The sequence below is a fragment of the Copidosoma floridanum genome, unplaced genomic scaffold (genome assembly GCF_036245765.1).
Source record: "Copidosoma floridanum isolate Cflo_tuat_1 unplaced genomic scaffold, Cflo_Japanese_pri ptg000007l, whole genome shotgun sequence".
NCBI lineage: Eukaryota > Metazoa > Arthropoda > Insecta > Hymenoptera > Encyrtidae > Copidosoma > Copidosoma floridanum.
The window spans coordinates 3521655-3527876 of NW_028321884.1; the positions used below are offsets into that span (position 1 = coordinate 3521655).

The window sequence follows — 6222 nt, forward strand, 5'->3', positions numbered from 1 at the left end:
CACGCGTCTATATAAGCTCCGGTCGACTCGGTGCCGCTTCACTCGAACATCCGCGCTCCAACTGCTGGACTCGAACACGCGTCTCCACCGACGAAGGGTGAAAGAGAAACAGTGCGTGGGTTTTTTTTCGTTTTGGTTTCATTGTAACTCTACGCTCGAGCGGTGAATTTTGCTGCCGTTGCAGATAATACATCTTAACCAAGGAGAGTTATCGCGATGATGTCGATGATGAGGAAGTTCAGTTTGGTCGGGCTCCTGTGCCTGGGTGTGCTCTGCATCGCCGAGGCCGTCAACGTCGTTGATCCCTACCTCGAGGACAAGCTCGAGGAAGCGGCTCTGCTCCAACAGGCGATAGGTTCTTTTTATTTTTCCTCTATTTGTTCTTACTGTGCTTTTTATCTCTCTCTTTTTTTCTATACCGAACAGCCGTAAAAATCGCGTAAAAGTAGTGTCGGTTGGTTTTGGTAAGACGTTGTAGTTTTTTTTTTATATAAGTAGTAAAAATTGACTTTAGTCAGACCCCCCAGATTCCCCTGTCTTTTTTACTATGTTTTGTTTCGTACCGTAAGTAGAAACAGCCAACTTTAGTCAGGCGCTCTAATTTACCTCATTTTTGAATGTATTCTCCTCTTAATTCCTTTTTAATATCAATTCAAAAGTAGTACAGGTCCATTTTGGTAAGACATCATTGTTTTATTTTCATTTAAATGTATCTTTTACTCGTTTTTACTCATACATTACTTTTTAAGTAGAAAGAGTCAGTTATAGTCAGCCATCAAGGCATATCATTTATTTTCACGTCACAAGTAGTGACAGTCAATTTTGATTCACTTGTCTTTCGTTCCTTTTTTAAAAAAAGATACAATCAATTTTAGTCAAGCACTATCCCAGCTATATCTTCGAATTCACTTCATAATTTTGGTTCATATGTAGAGTAAGTCAATTTCAGTAAGACATTGTAATTTTACCTGTCTTTGAATGTATCTTTTAGTTTCTTTTTGTTGTTACCCTGCAAGTATTGTCAATTAATTACCACACTGTCATTTTCTCTTTTTTCAGTGCATTCTTGTAATAACTGCAGTTCTCTTTATTTTTGTTTTATAAGTAGAACTAGTCAATTTTTGTCAGACATAAAAGCTTTGTTTTTACTTTTGTTTAATGAGTAGCATCAGTCAATTTTGATAAGACGTCGTGGTTTTATGTGCACATTTATGTTTATTTTGTTGTATTTAAAAAAAATATTTTTTCAGTTATTTTTGTTTGTTTATTTAATACAACTTTTCCTATAATACTTGAAAAAAATCGAAAACATAAAATCTCAAGTGTTCTTGAAAATATAAAGTTATACGTATATTAATCTTATAAATGAGCTCCACCACATCGCAGCCAAACATTATTCGTTCACTTTCCCACATTTATAGTACACATATAATCAAGTACTGCTCCGGCAATTTTACTTCAGATTCATGGCTAGCTCGTTTGCGGCATCATAAATTTTTATTAGATACTCGCAGCCACTTTTCGCACCTTATATGTTATGTGCCAGCATATAATCACCTTGGCGAGAAAACTTTCTTCAAACGAAGTCAGGTTATTCCAACCCGGAAGATGTATTTGCTTGACGAAATCGCCAATCAATATTTGATTGATCAAAGATCAATGACGTGTCGTAAGGAACGAATAAAAGGCTTGTAATTATTAATTTTGTAATCATTTGATACATACGACTTCACTCAATTTTGCCAAGAGTAACGAGGAGCGAACGAAAATTTTTCTTGGTCGATGATTTATTCGTTCGCGTTGATTAGATGAAGCTCGGAACAAAACGGTTTTCACTTTTCGCGTGCATGTTGATGGAAAAAATGTAATCGCTCCTGTCCCAACGCACCTTTTACATAAGAGTCCTCGAGGGAGCAGACTTTTTCCCATCTAAAAAAACTTGATGGAGTTTCTTTGAAGTTTTATGAATTATGCAAATACGCGCAAAGCCTTGATACGTGTCAGGACGATTTTCCTCGGGATCTCATTGTTGTTGTTTTTTTTCCGTTCCACCTTTCCTTGGGCAAAGTTTGCGTAAGGTTGCCATTCATTGAAAACCCGCTCAATGGAGAAGCAATAAAAGGAAAATTTGCACCAGAGGTCTTGGGCCTTAATCGGTCCAAAGTGCCTGACACGCACCGAAACAACGGAATTGCCTAGGTGTGGTGAAATAAAAAAAAACCTTGCAAATCCCCCTGCTCTAATGGGATTAGCCGCGATAGTCCACAGTAAAAGGACATATTGTAGTGACGCCTTTCGCGGGGAACGTCGCTTTCTCACCATCTTAGTTTTAAAAGCCAATAAATACGCTCGAGACAGTGAAATTTGCTATTTGTCTTTTAGTTGCGTGCCATATCGTAGAATTGTACCGCTTGTTGTTCAATTAGCATAATAGTTTCCGATGCCGCAACGCGGGTATAAACTGATGTGTGTCGCGTTACGGTGATTTGTTTGTTAACTCTGTTAATTAGCTTAAGCGATCACGTGGCAAGTCGACCGACGGACGTTGAAAAATTAAAAAGCTTGTGATAATTTTTTTCTTGAACGCGCGACGGTAAACCATGAACAAAAGACGCGCTTCATCAAATTGCAAAAATAAACGGACAATCGAGCAATTTCTTCGCAAACACACCACTGCGACACGTAAAAGTGCAACGCGAGCTCGCGTGTGTGACGCGCTTCCTCTTATCTCGGGTACTTTTCCAGTCGGCTTTTTCCGCAGTGGTCGTTGAGTTATCGACGAGCGCGTCGTTGGCTCCCTCCCTTCGATAGCCGTTATGATAGTAGAATGGATTTCGCAATGACTGAGATGTTGATTAAAACGCACGGGTGGTACGAGTTTTTTTTTTTTTTTTTCAAATTGATAGTATACCCCGAGTTAAGAACACCGGAAAAACATTGTTGCTTATCTAGTTAGACTAATGGTTAATTTCGAAAGTTGCAAAAATGATCGATAGCCCTATCGGATACTAGTGTACACCAGTAAAATAGGGACAAAAGGAGGAGAAAAAGAAAATTTCCTCGGATATAAATACTCCCAATTTCAATGATGCAGATCCATCCGTACCCGACGTATGATCCGACCGGCTTCTGATTTTCATTTCCAGTTCAGTGATTTCATCGACAAAGGATAATCCTTTGGCACAATAGAGAAATCTCAGCGTATTCCCTAAAGGGATGAAAACGTCAAAGGAAAAAGTAACTCTGACGTTTTTCCCTTTCAGCTCTGCTGATCCTAGTTTACGTCTCCCCCTCCCCCATCTTGTGCGCCTGAATCTGCAGGGATGATACGATTTTCTTCGTCTAACGGGAGATCGGCGGGCTAGACGGTCTTTTTCATCCGCTGACTTGACTCTCGCGGGACTGTGTGTGTGTGTGTTTGGCGCTGGTTGATCGATTCGTTTGCCGCTTTCTTCTTCTCCCTTTGATAAGGATTTTCTTCGCTCGAGAGCCAATAAGGGTGATTTCTATGAATTTTTCCTTTTGCTTCATCAGTGCGACGGTTCTTCTTGGAATCAATCACGAAATAATACGTTTGGTTATATTCGTCGGGGAAATACTTTTTGGACCAATTTTTTTTTTCTCTTGCTACCAAAAGCTCAATTTAATTTGTCGAGCAATTAAACGCTTCTCGCGTACCTGCTTGGAAAGGAAAACTTTGTCTTCAAAGCCAGTGTATGGATCGGTAAGCTCTAAGTAATCTTCGTGAAAGAAGATAGTGGCAGTAAATGAAATTTTTTCGCATTAAGGGGCTAACTTTTGGCTTTTCGCCACACAGAGAGAGTTGAGAGGAAAAAAGTTACGGTTTTAATCAGAATAGATTTTCCGCGGCATATACGTGGGCTCTTTTTTTTTGAATTTCCGTAAAACTTTTATACGTTATCCGAACATTTTATTTTATATATATATATATATTTTTTTTTCCAAATTAATACTGTTTGACCTAATACAACGAAATAATTGAAATTTAATCGAATATAATTAAGAGTCACCAAACACTTCAACAACATTTTCTTCTTCGTAAAGACATCAGTAGCCGTTGATGTATCTGTGCGTGAAATTTATAACCCTACATGATTTGCAGCGACGACTCTTTATCTTAAAAACACAATGTCAAAAAACCGGCGAGCACAAGTCGGTACGAACAATGAAAAAAAGGACTCGGTACGTGCCGAGCTTGGATTGCGAAAAATTAACCCCACGTGCGACCGCATTGTACCTTTCATTGTCCACGAGATTATCCTGCAAGAGAGATTTTCTTCCTTATGAATTTATTGTTATCGCAACGAAGCCGGAGGACTCGCACGTGTCTTTCTTATCTTTTTCTTCTTCTTCGCTAGATTCAGGGGGTATTAATTGTAGTTAAGTGAGGCTGAGATAATTTAATTACGGGGCTAGGACCTTTTTTTTATTTAAATCCAGTTTTACCATGGTTTTTTAAATTTTCGTTTAATCATCCAAAATTAAGGGCTTGTAATAATTTTTGTATTCAATTTGATTGCAGCCGAGGAGGAGGCAGAGTACCCCGACAACGTGATAGACAATCTGTTCCGCCAACCCGACAAGTAAGCAATGATTCTGATTCGAACACGCAGTGTCGAAAAAACCCTGTATACATGTACTCTCCTGCATGACGAAAAATTCACTGCTGATAATTTTTCCCCCTCCCCCCCAACACGAGTGTAAGTGTGTGCGTATATGAAAAATCAGAGAAATGTTCTTGGCAATGTTGACAAAGTGAGTTTTTTTAAATTGGTGATGAAGTTTTTGCTACGAATATTTCTCTGATTTCGTTGGATTGGCTTACCTGCTTGTGTGGAACTACATTCGAGGAACAAAGTATTGTTCGAGAAAATGTTGGAAATTGATGCAGATAAAAGTAGGTGAAAAATTATTGGAAAAAAGAAAAAAATAGTTGGATATCATTCTTGGATTCGTTAATTTTCAACTTTCTCTCGAAATTTCATCCCTCCTCGCTCTTGTGTCCTCCCAAACAACCCTCCACGTAGGCATTAAAAAAAAAAAAAAAAAAAAAAAAAAAGGAAAAAGAATCAAAAAAAGAAAAAAAAAACCTGGATGTTTTGGTGTTTCGATTTCACTCGGCAAAAGATCCTCTCTCGATTTCCCTAATCTCGAATAGACGTGCCTCGTGGTCCTCTGTGTTTAGACGCGCGTGCGTGCGGCGTGGCGGCATCTGCGACCACCGGCCACACGATTGCTGCTTCAACTCGAGCTGCCGCTGCAACCTGTGGGGCTCCAATTGCCGCTGCCAACGAGTCGGGCTTTTCCAGAAATGGGGCAAGAAGTAAGACCTCCGCACTCCAACGCATCCAATGGGAGAGCAGCTACACGACAGCAACAACATCATCAGCAAGACGACTAACAACAATATATTATGACATAGCGCGCCTCTCTTTTCTTCGAAATTATCACTTCATCGGCCACTTGGTATTTCAAACTTCATTTTCCTTACTCATTTTTGTTCATTCATTTATTTATTTAAAAACACGCTTCTCTTTTTTCTCGAGTTGTTTGATACATGTACGAATAAAACGACTACCATGTAATAGAGAACTAATTTGTACGGGTGAGTAAATCATATGTGTACGTAGATCCGCGGAGAGGAGGGTTCCAAAGATTAATTTTCACTCGCATAAATTGATTGCTGCGTCATGTTCGATACATCAACTTCATTTTTACGCTGCTACATGGATAATAACGTGATGGACGGTGTGGATGTATATGTACGCATCTATACGTTGAAATCCTAATTAATGCTATTTACTAAACCATAGGTTCATAATTATCGGGTGTGACGTACAGTTTTTGCACACTTCGCCTACTGAAAAATCGTTCTTACATCATACGTGTTTCCTAAGTATTTCCAATAAGTACGAAAAAAATCCATTGTACCGCGACAGTCTACGTATAATTTTCGCGAAATTAAATTTCCATACTTACCAATTTTCGTAAAAGGATAATATTTCAAGCGCACGAACTTGCATAAGAAAAGCAGAAGCGGAAACAACGTAGCTGGCAAGGTACATTTATCCACACGTTGGTAGAGAACTTGACTCGCGTACAATCTCTATATATTACCTATATGACGGATTCCGAAGACGGAGACGTTTTTTCGAGTCTAGAAGTAGATTAAATTTTTCAATGAGGCTGCAACTACTTTTT

At 39.0% G+C, this 6222-nt stretch overlaps 1 protein-coding gene across 2 annotated transcripts; it reads left to right on the forward strand.

The window, feature by feature from the left end:
* LOC106637507 (xibalbin-1) lies at positions 1 to 5946 on the forward strand. Of its 2 annotated transcripts, none has more exons than XM_014350308.2 (3): positions 1 to 355; positions 4544 to 4604; positions 5180 to 5946. In XM_014350308.2, exons 1-3 carry the CDS (start codon positions 217 to 219, stop codon positions 5346 to 5348), a joined length of 369 nt encoding a protein of 122 aa, XP_014205794.1. In that variant the 5' UTR covers positions 1 to 216; the 3' UTR covers positions 5349 to 5946. The 2 variants fall into 2 exon arrangements, with proteins under 2 accessions (XP_014205794.1, XP_014205801.1); XM_014350315.2 differs by having other exon boundaries at positions 5207 to 5946.
* Positions 5947 to 6222: the final 276 nt, after the last annotated feature.